The following is an 18,818-nucleotide window of genomic DNA, read 5'->3' as shown; positions in this document are numbered from 1 at the left end:
GCCAAGGGATTGAACAAAAATCTGTGCCCAGAAAAGGAAGCCAAGAAAAGAGCTGAAGGTGCCATTTCCTCTGTTTCCTTTAAGACCTTGTCTCAACTTGAAGGTGGTTAAGAGAGTTTATCTAGCAAGATTTAACACTTGTCACAGCTAATGATGTTACATTAAGGGATTTGATTAACTGTATTTTATGTTTTAAGATTTCCTTTCCATCAGACAGGCTGAAGGACCCAACTTTTACACTTGCAGCCTTCAAAGTATCCCGTGCACTTTCCACTGATGTCAGACACAACCCATAGCAGAGTCAGGACCACCTGACAGCCAGGGTTAAAGACACTTCCACACCAGAGGCCTCCTGCATAACCTCAGACACAGCTACACCACTCCTGATCTGGTCCTCACAGGAGCTTACCCTTCAAACAGCAAAGAGAAGGGAAAAAAAAAAAACCAAAAAAAGCACACAACCACACACACAGTGTATGTGAGGACTGCACAGCTGCTTCCTTCTGCACTGACTGGCAAGAGACATCAAGGGCTTGGCAGATTCCAATGGGACCCCTTTGGAAACTCCACCAGAACACCAGAGAGGATCCCATCCAGCAGAAAATCAGCATGGCAGGGAGGGCTGGGAGCAGGGACAGCCCCAGCAAGGCAGGCTGGCATCCCCAGGGCAGCTGCTCCCATCACTGCAGGCAGGGATGCCTAATGGACTTAGAGGGGTTTAGAGCTTGAGAAGAGAAGAGCTCAACAGGGGAGTGAGTGCCCATCTCTGTTTGTGGACCAACTTTCTCATGAATTTTAAGCCCACTCTGAATGGATCAGCAGGGAGCTGGGAGTCAGAAAAGTGAACAAGATTCAGAGTGAATCAGGGCAGAGGCTGAAGAGTGGGGGGTATAAAAAGCACCAAGGGGAGCAGGGGAAAGGAGAGAAAGGGCTGGAGGGACTCTGGTCTCCTGTGTGGTAATGTCATTATCTTAGTAACTGAGCTCAAGGAAGCCTCTTCCCCATATAAATCACCAACAAACTTCCCTACAAGCAAAGGGACATTTTCATGATGTTTCTGGAGAATTAAACAGTTCTTTGCTGCAGAAGAACCACTGCCAGCTGCTAGAAAGTGAAACAAGGCATAGACCCCAACACAGCCAGTCTGAAGTGCTCGTCCCCAGCCACACAGTTCCTCTTTCATCTTGGCTACTGGGTGCAAAAAGAAACAAAACTGGGGCTGTGGAACAATGCTGTGCTGTGTACACACAGCCAGAGGATTGGTGAGACACTGCAGCTCTGTGGTCATGGCCCTTGGACTCAAAACATTTGGTGTTATACTTCCAGCTCAGCCACAAGTTACTGCACAGCTACTGCTGCCACCTCCTTCTCTGTTTCCATCCTCCACCATTTAGACTCTTGCTCTCTTCCAGGACAGGGCTAATCCTGATAATATAAAATAGCAGCACCCAGAATGTGATTGAGGCTTCACTGGGGGGTCTGAACACCACCCCATGCCAAGCTGCCCTTGCCCCAGAACACTCCTTAGCCCTTCCCTAACCCTTAGTCCAAGCTCATATTCCAGGTGAGACTCTGATCCCCTTTGGAGTGGCTCCATTCTCCCAAATCAGACTCAGTTCAAAACCTGAGAGGTGAGGAAGCAAACCAGACTGGAAACATTTCCTTCTAGCATGCTGGTGATCTTCAGGATGACCTAAGAGACCTGGTGTGAACTCACCACAGATTTAATTGCAGCTGAGCAGCTCCCACACTGCTGAACACCCCTGCCAGCCTGCACCCAAACTTTCTTTAATAGCAGGGTCAAGCATTAGGAAGGAGATTGCAGCCCACGTGAAGTTCCCCTTCATTTTCTGAACCCCCCCAAGACACAAAGGCTCATATCCCTCGTGTACATTCTCCATGTTATTAGGATAACTGCTAGGCAAGTTCAAAAGGCAGCTGGTTTCCAAGTCACCCAAGCCAGAAAGAGCTATAATTTCTCTCACTGTAATTTTTTGCTATGATTATAACAGTGGTTGACTGAGTCAACACAGGCAATGTCAGCAAGCAGTTGCACTCAAGGACAGCAGATAGCCAGGAAGAAGCACAATCTTTGGGAAGGGGGGGCTGAAATGTGTGTGGGAGCTGGCCTGGATAGATGCAGTTCTCACCAGGACATTAAACAGGCTGGAGGATCAGAGAGCCAGTAAATACAGCTTGGGAAGGGTTAGGGGCAGAGAAAGGCAATCCTGCCTCCTCTGAAATCAGGGGGAGTTTTACCAGTGATTTGTATGAGGATTACACCCATCACATTTAATAAGCATCCAAACCATCACAAGAGTTGGAGAGGCCACCCTGTTCTTAGCAGGGATACTTTCCTTCTCTAGCAGCTCTGGGGACTGTTTTATATCCCAGGACATCAACTGCTCTCAAGTTGAGACAACAGGGACTCAAAAATACCATCTTTAGCTCAACAAAACTGTGGCTCCATGGATGCCTCTTGGAAAGGGCAACTTCAGAGTCCCTTCCCAAACTCCAGGACTCTTAGTCCTGGAGGGAGCTTAGGGAAGCTGCCCTGAAAGAGCTGGAGCCTATCTAATAATCCTCACTCTTTTAAAGTCTTTTTCAGATCATACTGGAATCCTCCCTTCAGCTTGATACCCAAACACTGCATTCTGACATTTTAAAAGGGATAGAAATCCAAGTTTTTTCCAGAACTATCTTAAAACAACAGCAATGCTGTTTGCCCTCAGCTGACATAGCCACACTAATATTGTTTTAAGGTAGGGAGAGGGAAAGGATCATGCAAATTGCCCTTCCAGAAAAGCAAACAAGCAGCTCAGGATACATCATTTCACCTCTCAGCAGCTCTGCACACCAAAACCAACTGCATTTTTTTTCTGTGCTGGCAAAGTCAGCTGGAGCCTTGCCTTTGGCACTGAGGAGGGCAGAGACAGAAGGATCATAGCTGGAATTCCTGTTCAGATGGCCTCTGTGGAACACGTAGCTAGAAAAAGAAAGCAGCCCTAACTCCTGAGTGCAGCAACCTTGGGGAGGGCTCTGCAGAGCAAGGACCCCAGAGCTCTGTGGGAACAGAGGTGATGGAGAGCAGGAAAGGGCTCAGATCATCACCATCCCAGAGATGAGCTGGGAAGAGCTTGGATTGGAGCCAGATCTTCTTCCCACCAGGATCAATCTCTACTTGTACCCCAGAGCTCCATTTGATACCAGTTACAGGTGGGATTCTCCTCTCCCTGATGCTGCAGTAATGGATTTAACTTGAAAGGGGAAGGGAAGTCACAGAGAACAGGGCTTGGAAACAATAGGTTACACTCTTGAACTCCTGTGTGCTTCCCTTGGATGAGTTGGCCATGAGAATTGAAAGGAACAACATGGAATTTGAGCTGAGCTGAAAATGAAGTTCACTGAAACCAAACCAGACATGCAGGGTGAATTCCTGGCACTGCTGAGGTCAATGACAAAGCTCCCTGTTACCTTGCCAAAGCCAGGATTTTACCCATGGTTTTTATAAAACCAACAACCCATAGAAAGCTATCCAAGATTCTTGTTTTAATTTCACAGGGAAATGTACATAAAACAAATATTTCCCTACAATGATTGTAAAGTAAACAGCCTTAAAGTGCCCTCCTGCATGCAAACGTGAAACAAATTGAAGCATGAAGCCAATTAACCTGTTTTCTGGCCCAAAATGAGGGCTCTGCATAAAAGACAAAAACAGATGGAGTAAAGGTATTTGTAAATAAATAGTACAAAGTTTGCTTAAAGCACAAATGAAGGACCATGGGGGTACTTTCCCTCAAAGCTCACATCCATGAGGTTGGCTTTGCCAAAAAAGTCAGAGCTCAATGGGAGAGGAGAAGATTCTCTTTTGAAAAGTCCCAGGCATGGTACTTAAAATATACAATGAAATAAAACATTAGCATGTCATTTCTAGGCTGCAATTTGTTTGTGATATTATGAATCTAGTTCACTAAACATACCATTTATCATAAAAGATAAAAAAATGCTGCCATCAACCACCTGCTTTGGGAAAAAGCAAAGGCCACCCACCAAGACCATGCTCACAAGGGCATTCTGCAAGCTTCACTGCAGAAAATCATCTTTGCAAATGGTGTAGTTTTTTCTAAGAAGAGAACAGCTGAGCTGACACAGAGCAGAGTCCCCAAATCCTTGAAGTCTAGCTGGATTCTTTATCCTGCTTTCCACTGTTCAGCTCCAGCTGCTGACACCTGCCCATCAGAAATGTCTCTCCATCAGCCCCAGCAGTCCAATTCCTGCCCCTGCTGCTACACTTTAGGAGGATGTTGGTTCAGAGATGATTGTGGATTTTGGTTTCCTAACCCAAAACACTCAGGAAGGCAGTAAGGTCAAGTTTAGCCCAGATGCAGATGACAGGGAAAGTTATTTTGATATAACTCAGCTTAACAAAGAAGAACAAAATAATTCAAGTATGAACCAGGTGTCCTAATAACAGAGGAACAACCAATGAAACAAAATCAATAAACTGAAGATGCAAAGAAAATACCACTGAAGTGTTATTAATTTAAATTGACAGCCAAAATGTAAAGAAAAAATGGATATTAGTTTGCACAATGAGACCATCCACAGCTACATTCCCTCTTTATGTTCCCTGTTCATACACAAACTTTAGAGTATAAAGTAATAATGTATTAAAAATAATTTCCTGGGTTATTTTAAGGTTATTTATTTGAAGCATTAGACCAAGTTTGCAGGCCAGACAACCTCTTTGCAAGATCCAGACCCAGAGGAAGATTTGTTTCTGAAACAGTTGGTTTAGTTGTGTTTGGACCACTGACTCCTGCTCCCAAACTCCATGTCAAACAATCCCAAACTGCCCACTGGGACAGGGACTGAAGATCACTCCCAACTATCCTCTAAGAGATGAGAATGTTCTAGTTCCTAAGGAGCCAGGTTTGACCTGAGGAGGGTTGGGCTGATTCCTTGCTGTGCTTAAGATCTTTTATTTCAGTGGATTGGACAATAGACACCAGTACCTGTTCTGAACAGGTACAGTTCTTTTATTTCTCTGTTCCTCAGCTCCCCTCCTGTGGAACAGCAGCACCTCCCAGCACATGAAAGAATGCAAGAGACTCAGATACTGTGTCACTTTACACCTTTATCCTTGATCCACATATTTGGCAGCAGACTCCAGGATGTCATGTTACAGTTTACACAGGATCAGCTGCACTGCAGCAGAGTTTTTTGGTTTTTTTTTTTTCTCAAACAAGGTTATTAACAATGACTCAGTTATGGAGTTTGAGAGCCTGGCTTTGGCAAGCCAAGTGTCTTGTAGCCAAGACAAGTGGGGACAGATAGCCTGGAAGTCACTCATGTGGATTTATTTTATAGCCAGAGGGGAACACCAGGAATGTCTAATTCTGGTGTCAGCAGAGCAGTCAGTCTGTCTGTCTTTTTATTTTGAGATACTTTCATTTCCTGATTTCTCTCTTTCTCCAGAAGAGGATATGAGCACAAAAGGAACAGCACTAACAAAATCCTGCTGCTCCAGCTGGGTCTGTAAGTGGACATGTGCAAATCCTGAAATAAGTGGCCCAGTTTTCAAAGACACATGGTACATCAAGCCTCCAAGAGTGAACATATGATGGACATCTACCCATGGACATCATGGAGAAAGGAACCAAGGAACAGGAGTGTGGAGAATCTCCTATTCATCCTGAAGGTCAAACTGACACTGGTTTCAGTAGAAGCAGACCTAAGAATCTGGCAAAGTCCCACAGGAAGCAAGGTAAACCTTGCCAACAGGGAAGACAAGAGTGAGATAACTGACAGCTGCAGGGTGTGAAATCCTGGGATCTTGTTGTTTCCCCACCCTTTTTCCCCCACACTTACAGGAGGTTTTCTCAGCAACCTAGACAGATATCAGAAATCCTACACCATTGGTACCTGGTCCAATATATCACCCAACTTCCACAGTCCACAGTTTCTGTACCTATCTGAGAAAGAGAGCAGCAAAGCTTTCTTGGAAGAGAAAAACCAGGCAGCTTACTGATCATGGTGGTGCCCCCAGCCAGGGCAGCCTTGGTCCCTTGGAAGAAGTCATCAGCAGATGTCATCCCCTGCTCTGGCATCTGGAAACGGGTGTGAACATCAATCCCTCCAGGAATCACCATCCGGCCGTGGGCTTCAATAGTTTTCACTCCCCCTGGCACAATCAGATTCTCTCCTATTTGCCTGGGTACAGAGGTTTCAAACAGCAAGTCAGACACCAACACCTGTAAGCAAACTCCCCTGTGCTACTTAACCTGCCCACTGGTATCTTTTCCCACAGAAAGCAGCATCCAGGAGCAGCATCCAGAGCTGGCAGAATTTTATTCTCCCCCTTGAAGCCTTTGCATAATTGAGAGCAAAATGAGCAATTACTTCAGGGCCTCAAGGCAGTGTTAGATGTAACAGGAAGGAAAGGAAGGAGCCACACTGGGAGGCAGCTGGAGAAGGGACCATGCAGATAATCAGATGATCACTGCACCAACACAGCAAGAGTCTGGGGAGCAGCTTTACTGGGACTGGACTGGGGTTGCCAAGAGAAATTTCAGCTCCTGATTCTTGCTATCCAGCAGCAATTCAGATGTTAGCATTGTTTGGGGAACACAGGAAGAAATTTTGCCTCTGTGTTGGCTCCTTTCCTGTCATGCACAAGTATTATATACTCCCTGCACAAGTACAAACCCATGCAGACACTGGTTACCAAATTCCTGATGAGAACCTCAAGGGTCTCTCAAGCCCAGCTCTTCAAAGACTTCATTTTAAAAGTGCAGTGCTGGATGAAACATGGTAATTAATTGGCTGCCTTTGGCTGGCTCCTTTAACTTTGATTAGCAAAGCACATGTGCTGACCATTTAGCCAGAGCAGGAAAATTCCTTGTTTGTAACCTCTGGCTCATCCACTTTTTCCTAACAGTAATTTTCCAAAGAAATCTGTAGGAAATTTAAAGTGCCAGAAATGTATGTTTTGGGACTCAAAACACAGAGGTGTCCTGGAAGGAGGTCTGAACCTCAATCTTTAAACTCACTTTTAACTTTAAGGGGGTTTGTATTGATCCTTGCACCACAGAATAATAGAGGGCAGCACTGCAAGAGACCTCAGGAGCTGAGCTAAGGCCTCCTGCCCTACAAATAGAGAATGAACTCTATTAGGATGCTGAACTGGGGATTCAAAGTATGTTAAGTAAAATGTTACAACACAGATAATTTCAAACACGTGTCATCTCAGCATGGGGCTATTCACATGGCTAAAATTAAGCACATGTAAGTACTGCCCTGGCCCCTCACTTTGCTAACAGTGGGATTTTGGCCCATTTGTTTATTTAACACAACATCATGTCTTTAATATTCCTCCCTAAAACAGCAGCATCCACGTGAAATATTCCTTTTTTCATTGCAATCTAATAGAGCAGCTGAGACCAAGTTATTCCTTGCTAATCTGCAAAACATTTCTGGACATTTCCAACTGTAACAAGGTGTCAGGCATCACTTACTTTATCAACCCATCTTCCATGTAAATATCTGCATAGAAAGACTGGTCGTCATTAACTATTTTACCACCTTTGATCAAAAGCCGATCACTCTGCAACAAAGAAGCACACAAGGAAACATAATTATTCTGTGAGCCGAGAGTCTGCAGTGTCACTTCCCAGATAAAAGAGCAGAGATGGAAACAACCTCTGCATTATTCACAAGTGCACGTCAAAACACCAGTCAGCTGCAGCACTTTCAACTGGAAAGATAAAATATTTTATTTTGGTCCTTTCATCACACTAATGATCCAAGCAAATAATAATAAATTTAAAAAAAAAAAAAAAAATTAGAAGGGAAAAGAAATTGGGTTCCAGCTGGCTTATCCACTTGGCAGCTTCCCTCATACCTGAAGCTGCCTCCATCACCTAAAGCAAAAGCATTAAATAATACTTTGAGGGATGTGTAATAACCACATCTTTATTTTTTCTGCCTTGTTGGATGCAAGATTTCCTACATGCAGCCACACACTGGAGTCTCTGCTCAGCTGTGAGTCAACTCCTGTCAGGGGAAAAGGACCAAAAGTCTGTTGCCAGGGGTTACACAACACAAACAAACTCATTTTGTCCAGCTTGGTGATGTTTCAATGCAGCAGATACTTCCACTGCCTTTGCAGAGCACCACTGCATAATCAGGTGGAAATATTAGCAAATAAATTAAGATTTTTAAAAGAGTTATTAAAATTCCCTCCAATTAGAAGACATTTTGGCAGGAACAGAGAGGTAATTAGAAGCAGGCAGCTATCAAGTGATATGCTTTTATCATAGTCCAGTTCACATCTTGCTTTTGCAAGACTGTAGGTCAAAAACAGATTTATCTTTTTTTGCAGTAGCCATAAACAAGAGTGAAACACACCTTGGATGGGGAGGAGAGTTAAAAGCAACCACTGCATTCCTCTGGTTCCTTCATTCCTTACATTTCAGATGCAGATATTTAAAGCAGAGCACACACAGGTCATGCAGCAGTTGAAACTACACCTTGACCCTTCTGCCTGCACTTGTGCTTATTCTGATTCTCTTCCAAAAAGGTCTTTGTAGGAGAACAAAGCTGCAGCAGAACAGCCCAGCCAAAGGCTGGGGAAATCAAAAGCTGACTTCAAGAATGGGTAGAAAGCAGGATTTTAACTTGGTGGGGCCTTAAATTTAAAGCAAATATGTAAAGGAAAATGAGAGGGGTGCTCAGGGCCCTTATTTTGGGCTGGGGCTCCTCCAGTCAAACAGAAGAATCAGGCAAAGAGCTTGTAACAAAACTGAAGAGCTGGAGCACCCAATTCTCAGCTGACACAAACTGACATGGCCCTTTTCAGCACCAAAAGGGTTACATGGCTACTGCTTTATACCCTTATATCATTTATATATCTATATATCTTTTATAAAGCTGCTAAACACCTATGCTAAGCACCTAACTGTCTCTCCTTCCCCCTCCCTTTTTTTTGCTTGTCCTTCCTCCTACTCTGCAACGGAGACTTTCCCTGAATAATGCCACCAAATCACAAAACAAAGACAGAAAACCCCAAGCTTTAAATTTAGGATCTGCTGTGAATGCCAATAAGCCCTGAATGAATTAACTTGGAGCGTGAAAAACCCACTTGTGTCTCAATGCCAGGCTCTCCAGCAAGCTGCCCTACATGTTTACCATTTCCAGCAACACTGCAGTATTTATGCCCACCTCTAGTGCTGACTCCTTGTGCTATTAAAAAGCTGGCAAGGAGAGAAATCAGCTACTTTGGCCACGGATGTCACTGACAGCCCACGTCCTAATGCTCTAGGCATCAATTAGGAAATATATATAGTGGCCAATAAGCATAATAATAATAAAAATGCAGCCTGGACCATTTTAATGATGCTCTGAACCCTTCTGCTAGTACACAGGTCTGCTGCTGCAGCTGAATGCAGGCTCTGGAGTCAGTGGGAATCCTTCTGTTTCAGCCACCTTGGAGACAAAAGCTCCTGCAGTTTGCAACTGTGGGAGGGCTGCCACAAAAACCCTACAAATTCACCCTCCTGATGCAGCCAAAACAACACAACTAGACATAGATTATCTTTCATCTTCCAGGATTAGTCTGGGAAGATCAATTCCGGGTTTATACAACAGCAAATAAAGCCAGAATCTGGTATTTCTTTTTTTTTTTTTCCCCCCCTGTCCCTTCTCCACACAACACAAACCAGAGCTCTGAGTCAGAAGGAAAATGCGTCACGCTACTTTTGGCCCACGATGGGGATCCAGCAGTCACCTCCATCATTATTTAAACACAGGCATCTTTTTAAACTCTCCATGGAGGAAAATAATTCCCCGACCCTTCCTCCCCACCGCCACCCAAAAAAAAAAAAAAAAAAAAAAAAAAAAGGGATGCTCCATTTATCACTGGACAATGTTGTGCATCCCCTGCCTTCCCTAAACGTCGTTTAAAACGTGAACTGCACAGCCCAGCGGCTCCTGCCCAAATGTCACACTTCAAAGCTCCATTTCAGAGCTCACTTTTCTGCCTCCAGGCTGAGGAAGGAGAACTGAGATGGGTGTGTCCGTCAGGCTGGGAGAAGGAGCCGCTGCCAGGAATGAAAAACTGTGTCAAAAAAATAAATAATAATAACAAAAAAAATTAAATAAACGGCTGTAACAGCCCGTTAGATGCGAACATCTCGCCTTACATAAGAAAAGTTAGTACCCTCGGATCTGCAATACCTGCCCTAAATCGGCTCCCACAATAAGGAAACCAAGGGATGGGGTTTATATAACGGCTCCTTCCCTTTTCCCCCAGGATTGCATCGAGGAGGGGACCGAAACGTGCGCGTTGCCAGAAGCTTCTTGGGGGAAGGAAAAGGAAATCCTGCTCCATCCCCAGCCAGCCGGAGCGAGGGGCTTGGGCAAAAATCCCCCCTCGGAGCCGCCCTTCCCAGGCTCGGAGGCAGGAGGGGGTCGGGGGGCTCCATCCCCAGCCCTCCCCCCCCCCCTTTTCCCGGCCGCGGGTCCCGCTGTCCCCGGGCGGGTGACACCGACTGCAGCGCTGGGCTCGGAGGGCGATGCGGTTGAAACCCGCACCCCGCTCAGCATCCCGCGGTTCCCCCCAGACCCCGCAACCCCCCGGATCTTCCCCTCCCGGGCCGTCCGGCCCCGCTGCAGCACAGGAAGCGCTGCATTAGAGTCTGATCTTATTATCCTGCCACGAACCCCCTGCCACCCACCCTCTCCCGGCACACAAAGGGCTTAATCCCCGCGCACCCCTCCCCCCTTCCCCGCGTTTATTCCCGTGCACTCGACTCACCGTGATCCGTGGAATATTTTTCTTCCCCTGATAAGACATCTTGGGAAATCACTCCCCAATTTATTTCTTTAATAATTATTTAATTTTTGAGGGGGGGCGGGGGGGCTAAGTCTTTTTTTTTTTTTTTTTTTTTTTTTTTTCGGAGAAGCGAGGCGGCTGCTGTATCGCTATTGTCTCCCGTGCAGCAACTGCTCCCCGACCTCCCCTCCACCGGAAAAAAAAAAAAAAAAAAAAAAAAAAATTAAAGATGATTAAAAAATAGAAGGAAAATCAGCCCCCAAGCTCCAATCGATGCGATCACAAGGCAGGGGAGCTGGGGGGGGGGTTCCGCCGGGGAGGGCGCGGCACGGCGGGGAGGCGAGCGCTGCTCTCCGCAATGGCAGGAAGGGAGAAGCAGCCACCCCTACGCGTCTCCCTTTCTTCCCTCTGCCCAGAGCCCAGCCCAGCCCGAAGGAGCCCGGCCCACCCCAGCCCGGCCCATCCCATCCCACCCCACCCAAGCCCGGCCCAGCCCGGCCCGGCCCGGCCCAACCCAAACCCAGCCCAGCCCAGGGTGGGGGGGGGAGAGCAGCGCCCTGGAACAGCCGCGGCGGCGCGGGAAAAGAGCGGCGCATGCGCCCTGGGACACTCCCCCCCCGTCCCCGGCGAGGGTGGAGGGATGGCGTGGGGGCGTGGCTGAGAATCTCGGAACGCCATTGGCTAAGCGCCCGGATAGGATGCAAATGAGGAGAGGGCGCTGTCCAATGGGAAAAGGAGAAGGCGCCGATATGCAAAGTAGGACGTGAGGGAGGGCGCGGAGTCGCGCGCTCCTGGCGGGAGTTTGGGGGGGGAAGGGGGAGCGGGAAGGGGAAAAGGGGAACCCGGGACCGACCCCCGCCCGCTGGGCCCCGGGATGCTGCTCAGCGGAGCTGAACGGAGCCGCCGCACCGGAGAGCGGGAGAGCCGTGCGGAAAGACATCGCCCCTCCTCCTGGGCTTGTGGAGCCCCTCCTGCTACCCCCGGCGGGGCTGGAGAGCCCTGCGGGAGGCGAGGAGGCTGCCCCGGGGGGCTGTAAAAGATGCTGCCCTCCAGCTTCTTTGTGCCACCCCACCCTCCGTGGCGCTATCGGAGGGGAAAGCTGCTGGAAAGCGTTAGCAAAATGGGAAGAAAATGCTTGAAGCCACTCCCCATCCTTTGGTTTCCCAGCGTGGCTGCTGCGCCTTCTCCCACACCTCCTCGTCCAGAAAAAGCCCGGGCTGATGTTCCCCTTTCCCACTCCGCCTCCTGGGGTCACTAACCTGAAGCTTCAGAGCCAGGGCAATGGGATCAGAGCTATGCACACAGGCATGCTGGTCCTCTCCACTCACTCTGGCCATTTCTTACTGTCCCAGTGCTGCAAACTCCACGTTCAGCGTTTCAGTCACACCTGGAAATTTCCCAGTCCCTGCACTCCATAAGCTGGTACTCGAAGGAAAGAAATGCACAGAAATGCCATAAATTTCCTCATTATTTACACTGCACTTGCCCCAATGCAATGGGGAGAGATGGGACCCGTGGCCAGAGTGTGGGGTAACCACTCACAACCCAACTGTTTACACCAATTCCTTTTACACCTTTGGGAGGACTGGTAAAACAAACCCACTTTTGCTTGAAGGTTGTGACAATTAATGACTGACCCCAACCTACCTTCCCCACGTGTCCTGCAAAGCAAACTTCAAGCTCCTCCTATCACAAAGTGTAATCATCCTTGTGTACCCACCTGGTTGTGTGAAACACCATCCCCAAGACATTACAGCCTCCAGTAGGTTACTCCAGGAACTCATTCTAAAGGCAACATCTGTTCAAACAGATGACAATCAGGACCTTTTATGTACCTTAGTTCACAGGAGGCTATAAGGAAGGGAGGAAGAGAGCTTTTTCCTGGCCATAGGGAAGGTATCAGACAACATTTAAGTAGCTAAATGCCAATCAGTAGCTATCCAATTAGTAGCAAATGGAAAAGTGGCTGGTGACAGTAGCAAAATGATTAATTTGTTGGCCTGTAGGGCTTTCTTTTCATTTAATGATTAGAATAGACAATACTAAATGAGTTATCCTGCCCCTCTCTGATCTGAGCTGGAAGAATTTCTGAAACCTCAGCATATTTTTGCTCAGAACATGGAAGAAAGCATTGCTAAATTTAGATAGAGCAACTGTTACTTTTTTTCTCTTTAATGCCAGCTTTCCTCCCCAGTTTTCTCTCTGAATGGTTTCTTGCCTTTGCTTGCCAGGTAGAAGAGTGTCTTCAGCTATCAAAGAGGGAGCAAACAGTGCCTAAGGGTTTGAAAGATAACAACAAGCCCTTGGGCAGCTGATCTGAGATATGCAAAGTCCAGCTTTCCCTTCTAGATCCTGGCAGCACCAATATAAATACAGAGGAACAACCACAAAAATGGGCAGGGGTGTAGGAAACACCTTCACCTCCAGCACTGACTTTCCTCCCTGACCTGGGGAAGGTAATTTCTCCACCTTATGGTAAAAGTTGTGGAACAGCAGGCCTGGCTGTAGTTTGCACCTTCTAAGAGCATGATGTCATCAGCAGATATTGTATTTTTAAGCTATCCTTATCTACTCAAAGAGAGATATTTAAAATACCTTTCAAAAAGATAATCCTTACTGCACATGAGCCTAATTCAGAACCATTCCATAACTTGACTCCAGTAGTGCCTAGGGTCAGAAAGTAATAATGAATCTTCAGCTCACACTTAGCTTTTCCTTCCCATCACCACGTTGCAAGTACCTAAGTAGTACAGAATAAAATAAATTAAGAGATTAAAGGGCTGAAAAACAGGGTTGTTCAATATTCAGCATCCACACAGCACCAAATTTTTAAAAACTTCCATCAGAGTTTGCATGTACCCAGAGGATCAGAACTGAGCTCCCAAGATCTATCTTCCAGCTCCATTATACCAACATGGCCCCATTTTCTTTCCTTTTAGCAATGAGCAGAAATGTTGTCAAAATAAACAGTATAAAAATTATTAATGTAGTTGCCAAGTGGCTTATTTAGCCTTGCTAAACAAAGGCAGGGAACAGATATTATCTATTGTATAAATACACATGAGGGGAGGTGATCCTGAGGGAAGGAGCAGAGCTGTTGAAGCTAAAGGGCTGACAAGTGGGTGACTGTCAGAAAATACCAAGATGTACACCTGTATTTTCTGATTTTTTTTTTTTAAAAGCTGATTGATTTCCCTGGTAAACCTCCAGCTTATGTAAAAATTCCCCCTGTAAGTTAAATGGAGGTGACTACCCACAAGTAGTTTACCCACAAGGACATTTTGCTATGAAATTATATTTCATATTGCTACGAAACCCTGCAAATGGAAATAAACATTTTAAAATACAATGAAAAAATCCAGAGATGGATTTAAACCATTCCTGGAGGTGTCTGAAATGCCAGCACTACAGCATCAATATGATTTTGATTTTTCTTTAGGCTTGTTAGATGCTAACAAACCCCACTGATCAGGCCCTAATTTTCTGCCCATGTGAATTTACTGCATGAGCTCCAAGTTTCAATGACTTGAAAGGAGTTTCCCATGGACTGAGCAACCCCCTGCATCTTAGGAAGTGTTGGAAGGATTAAATCCATGGCAGAAGGAGGTATCTCTGTCCTTCCCAAAAGCTGATGAAAAACTGTACATTATTAATCACTATAAACTAAATTACAGAGGGGAAATAGACTTGCCAATGGGCATCTTTTGGCTTGTTTTATTATCTTACAGGAGAAAATTAAATGTCATGATGTAGAAATAACCATAGAGGTCAAACAAGCTACTGTGAGGAGGTAAAATCATAGCAGTTGTCAGAGAAATACCTTATTTTTTTTTTAAATACAGATTGAGCTTGTGAGGGGGAAGATTCACTTCCTACCCACACAAACAGGTCGATAAAAATGTACATCTGATCTGCAAATTAAAATTAACCTTTCCATTGATTTTGTTTTCTTTGAAGTCCCAGGAAACCTTGAGAAGGTTCAGAAATAACTTTATAAAAAGACTATTACTGTCACAGTTTGTTTCTCAGGGGAAATGTCCTGAGCATTTCAGGTGCACTACAATTTTAATTGTCCTTAAACAAGCCCCAGATGCTGCTCCACAGCTAATTTACCATCACATCATGTTACTGGGAAAGAGACAGCCCTCAGAAATGTGGTTTCCTCTCTAAGTAGCTCACAGCCTACACTCATGCTGTGACCTTCACTACAGCACTTCCAGAAAAACAGGCATGGGATATTTGGGCACCTTTCTCATTGCTCCTTCTTTTCATCCAGTGGAAAGAATTTATCAGCTCCAGGCCAATGGGAACCATGCAAAGAAATTGCTATTTTTCCTAGTGATCTGGACTGTTTCTTCACATTATAATCACTTCTTCCCCAAAAACCTACAGGACAAAGGGTCTGGGTCTCAGCAATTGCAGCTTTGCCTGCCTCTGACATCCAGGGCAATCATCACTGCAGACAATGAGAAAATAAAAGTCAGAGCCTTATTCTCCCACTGTGAGACTCACTCCAGAGCTCTGGGAGGTGCCCAAAGTGACTTCAAGGTTCACACAGAAGAGCAAAGAAGTTGAATTTGGGGTAGATTTCCCAGAACTCTGCCCCAGATGCCATCCCTTTCCAGGGTAAGAGAGTTCACACACAACACTCACATCTGCTTCTTGTGAACTGGGCTGCCTACATCATTCCCCAACTTTGTGACAGAAAATAGACTCAGATTTAATGTACCACAAGACAGACAAGTGACACGATGAGTTACACATGGTCCTACAGGTAAAAAAGTCACAGATAGACCCAAACAACTGCTCAGCACCTCCCAGACCAGACCTCTGAGCTGGCTCAGCTCCAGAGTGAGAGGGGAGGTCTGACCCCAGGTGTTTAAGTTTTCTCTCCAGTCTTTAGGCCAAAAAAAAAAAAAAAAAATAAGTTGTCCCTTTATCAAAGCCACTTGCTTGTTCCTGCATGAGACAGAGTGCCACTGGTGAATTCCTGACATAACCCTGACAGACCACTTGGATGTGTATCATGTTCCAGCTATGCAGATTGATGGCTTTGAGAGGGACCTAAGAAGTTAAGAGGACTTTGGTCTTTGTGCTTATCATTTTTAGCTTCTCTATGCTTTTTTGGTTTGGTTTTGGTTTTTTTTTTTCCTCCAGTAGTCAAACAACTATCATGATCCACTGAAAGAACAGGCAGGTCATGCATGTTTTGCAAGCAATGATTGTCAAAATAAGGCAAGAAAAAATTACAGGCATTTTAACACATTAAACTCATTAAACCCCCAATTTCCAGCTGTCTGGAACAGCTTCTTTGTTTCACACAACAGTTCCATTAATGTTCCAGAGTCTATGATTATTTAAGCCCTCAATGTCCTGCTGTTCATTATTTCTCTCCAGGAATGAACAACCAGAATCCTGAGAGCTCTGAGGTTTTATCAAAGAAGTCCACTCGTGTCAAAAGCATCAGGAACCTGGTTTTCTAGTGATTCCTCTCCTGTAAATTCTAAAATAAAAATATGTCCCTAATCTCTGGATAGTCATTATTGTTACTTATTTATTATTTTATAATTTACTTATTTATTATTTTATAATTTACTTATTTATTATTTTATAATTTATATATTATGTTACTTATTATTATTTACCCATTAAAACAAGCCATGGCACTGACTGCTGCAGGTCCCTGCCCTGATGCTGTCTGATCACCAAACCCCAGGGTAGGAAATGGGCTTGCAGGAGCAGAGCAATTCATGAAAACAACACCAAGGGTTTATTTGGCTCCTGTTGGACTGCAGGGATGGCCCAGCTGAGCTCAGGACCTCTGAGCACCAAGCAGTCCTCAAGCCACTGAAAAAGCAGCTGCAGCACCAGGAATTAACAGCCTGGACAGGGAAGATGACAAAGCTTAAGCTGGGAAATAACAGCATTAATTCTCCAAGGCCTGGCAGCCAGGAAATAGCAGGGCTTGCCTCAGATCTGCTGAGTTGCAGACCTGTTGAATAGGTCATGCTGCCTCCAGGGACCCAACTGTAAAGAGCTGCTTAAACCAAGATGGAGAGAGGCTTCCTGGTGCCTCCAGAGAGGATCTTAACCCTGAATGATGAGGCAGCAGGGCCCAGAGGCAATGCAGCCAGGCCATGATAGATGCCTATGGAATACCCTAGACAGGACAGACACAAAGAGATTTGATTACCCTTATCTTTGCCTGCAGAACAATATATTACAATTTAATGTGGAGTAATTACATTCCTTTTTTTATCCCCTGGACATCTAAGACCTCAGAAAATAATAAAAAAAAAAAAATAGTTTGCTCACCTTGTTTTGCTAAATATTTCAGTGGAGATTAATACAAGATTTTTCTACACAGTGACAGAAAGGATAACTGTGGTTTAAAGCCACTTTGGATCCAGTCACTTCCTAAAATAGTTCCCCCTGTATGCTGATTATTATATGTATTGGCAAAAAGTGCAACTATTGTCAGCCTCAAGCTAAAGAAAAAGAAGCAGTAAGATTTCTAGCCTATTGGGAAATAATTTATGCAAGATACAAATTTAAGATTCTTTAAATTAGCCTGCTGTTCCTTTCCACTATAATTTAGATTCCTATCACATGACAACAGTAAGAAGTCTGTCCAGGGAGAACCTATTTCAGATGTGTTACTAAATAAATGTTTTAGACAAAATGGGCCAAATGCAGTTGCAAAACTTCACAAGCCTTCCAATTCCCATCTGAAATTATTTCAATGCCCTGTTTCCTTTAATGGCACTTCCCACAACATTATTTTTCTTTGCCTTTTTTAATACATTGAGCTTTGATTACCAGCATAAACACATTTCTATTAACTACACTGAGGCAAAGTCAGTTGCACCCACTGAGGATCCAACCACTGATTCAAGCTAGAGCTGAAGTCAGCTGGAAGAGCAGCAAAACTAAAACACTCCTGAACACTCCTGCAACAAATCCTGCAATCCATAGCATGACATTTATAATAAACCACTGCACTTACCCAAATGCTCTCAACACAATCCATTGGCATCAGTGTTATGGAAAGCTAATGAGAAACAACTCCAATGTTTTGCATTATCTCACTATTTCATCCTCTGTTAAAATATATGACAATCTTTAGGAACAGAACAAAAAAACCCCACACTTTTTTAGAAACAGTGATTAAGAATCTGTGTGGACTTCTGATTTCTTTTTATAGTACTATACTTAGGGGGTTTTATCATACTGCTACTAAAAATGATTCCTATTTTCAGAATTAATATATCACCTGATTATACTTCTGTCCTACAGGACATTACTTCATCAAGTTGTCCAAAATTAGCCCTTAAGATATTCTAATTGCAAAACCTTTGACTCCCCAAGCTTCAAAGGTGTATGCCCTTTACTCTTGAGATGCACCTTGGTGAGTTCCACAGGACTAATTAATCATGGGAAGCTACTCAATTAGTAGGCACTTCAACATGGTTGAACCAAACCAGAGGCACCTGTAGCAGTAAATTTGGTTTGGGTTTGACAAATAAGATGTGAGGCAGCATGGAGCAGATCCCACTCCTCATGAAGGGCTGGTGCATAGGAAACTCCTGAAACTCAGGGGCTGCCTTTGCCATCCCCCCAAAACCAGCAGTTGTTCAGGTGTGTGGCTGGCCCTGAGTAGTAGGAAGAAGGAGAGTAGGGATTGACTGGGGGAGGATGAGCCCCCAGTAATATTTCACATTTCTGAAAGGAGAAAGTGATGAACCAGCCCATATCATAGATTCCAGGGTGACTTCTGCCTTGTATATGCAATCCATAGCACCAATAAATATCAGGAGGCAAATCCTATAAACAGTTTTCAGGATGGACTGCTCCATAAACCTGCTGGGGGGCTACTCACAGAAACTCTTGCCCAGTATTTTAGAAGTTTACCAGTTTGCTGGTTGCTGCTTCATTCATTTCCACTCTTCCAGCCTCTGCACCAGAGCCAGCATTGTCAGAGGAA

The 18,818-nt window shown here is 45.0% G+C and overlaps 1 protein-coding gene across 2 annotated transcripts in view; it reads right to left on the bottom strand.

The window, feature by feature from the left end:
* LOC139788936 (dihydropyrimidinase-related protein 2) overlaps nucleotides 1-18,818 on the bottom strand; it is a 48,609-nt gene that overhangs the window by 28,580 nt on the left and 1,211 nt on the right. Inside the window, exons 1-3 of one of the 2 annotated variants that reach the window (XM_071729326.1) lie at nucleotides 10,817-11,437; nucleotides 7,518-7,606; nucleotides 6,029-6,213 (exon numbers count right to left, since the gene is read on the bottom strand). In XM_071729326.1, the coding sequence (XP_071585427.1) occupies nucleotides 6,029-6,213; nucleotides 7,518-7,606; nucleotides 10,817-10,855 (313 nt within the window). In that variant the 5' untranslated portion in view covers nucleotides 10,856-11,437. Of the gene's footprint in view, nucleotides 1-6,028; nucleotides 6,214-7,517; nucleotides 7,607-10,816; nucleotides 11,438-18,818 lie in introns of those variants that run through there. The other variant, XM_071729327.1, reaches the window with a different exon arrangement.

This window comes from Heliangelus exortis, chromosome 30, assembly GCF_036169615.1.
Source record: "Heliangelus exortis chromosome 30, bHelExo1.hap1, whole genome shotgun sequence".
Lineage (NCBI taxonomy): Eukaryota > Metazoa > Chordata > Aves > Apodiformes > Trochilidae > Heliangelus > Heliangelus exortis.
This window is presented reverse-complemented; position numbering and strand designations above follow the sequence as displayed.